The 1,016-nt window shown below is 61.2% G+C and overlaps 1 protein-coding gene across 1 annotated transcript in view; it reads left to right on the top strand.

Moving 5' to 3' along the window:
* The first annotated feature begins 499 nt into the window (after positions 1-499).
* Positions 500-1,016, top strand: part of PKDCC (protein kinase domain containing, cytoplasmic) — a 9,859-nt gene continuing 9,342 nt past the window's right edge. Inside the window, exons 1-2 of the mRNA XM_077773503.1 lie at positions 500-559; positions 749-1,012. Of these exons, the coding sequence (XP_077629629.1) occupies positions 500-559; positions 749-1,012 (324 nt within the window). The remainder of the gene's footprint in view (positions 560-748; positions 1,013-1,016) is intronic.

Here is a 1,016-nt window from a genome sequence, read left to right as displayed (position 1 = left end):
CCACCCCCCCGCAGGAACATCTCCCCTCCCGGACACCCCCTCAGAGAGGTGTCCTTCCCACACCTCCCTGACTCCTCTGCAGCCAATTTCTGACACTGCCAGGGAAGAAAGAGATTAAGCAGTCCAGAACCAGAGGGAGGCAGGAAGGTGCCCAGGAAGGTGAGAGGTTCTGGGTGGACAGTTTCAGGGCTGTGGGGATGCGGAGGGCTGGGATGGGGAGGGGCAGCGGCTTATCTCTCCCAGGAGGGGGGAGCTCACTCCTAACAGCTAATGCACTGGCGTGTGAAAGCCCCTCAATTAGCACTAATGATGCAATCAGGGAGGGAGGAGGAGGGACCAGAAGTTCTGGCGGAGTCAGCACCAATTTACACACAGAGCATACACTCCTTTCCTCGGACACGGTGGCCCCTTCAGACACACACCAGTGCACACCTTCCACAGACAGCCTGGACCACGCACGTCCGTGGGTACAAACGCATTCTTTGCACAAACTACTAGCATGCATCTGGTTCTCGATCCGCTGATGACCGTGTCTGACTGCGAGGATCCCCGGGAGAGGGTTTCGATTGGGGGCTGCAGGGACAGCGAAAATGAGAAACCAGAAAGACTTAGTGGTGGAGGTTGAGTAGGGCATCTTCGGAAACCTCATGATTGTTCCTCTGATCCCAGAGTTCCCGTCCCACGCAGACTCGCAGGTGCCAGCCTCTCTGCGTCCACCTCTCCACACACACCCCCTTTTCGCCCCTAGATTCGCGAGACTGGGCGAGGAGCCTCCATCCCCAGCCTCACCAGCGGGAGACCCTGGGTCCTGGGAGGGAGCTCTGAAATCACGCGGACNGCGCTCCGCAACGTGTCCGGCGCGCAGTACGTGGGTTCAGGCTACACCAAGGCCGTGTACCGGGTCCGCCTGCCCGGCGGCGCCGCGGTGGCGCTCAAGGCGGTGGACTTCAGCGGCCACGATCTGGGCAGCTGCGTGCGCGAGTTCGGGGCACGGAGGGGCTGCTATCGGCTGGCGG

Source organism: Crocuta crocuta, unplaced genomic scaffold (assembly GCF_008692635.1).
Source record: "Crocuta crocuta isolate KB4526 unplaced genomic scaffold, BGI_CrCroc_1.0 scaffold67, whole genome shotgun sequence".
Lineage (NCBI taxonomy): Eukaryota > Metazoa > Chordata > Mammalia > Carnivora > Hyaenidae > Crocuta > Crocuta crocuta.
Note: the sequence above shows the minus strand (reverse complement) of the source record. Positions and strands in the feature narration are given on the sequence as shown.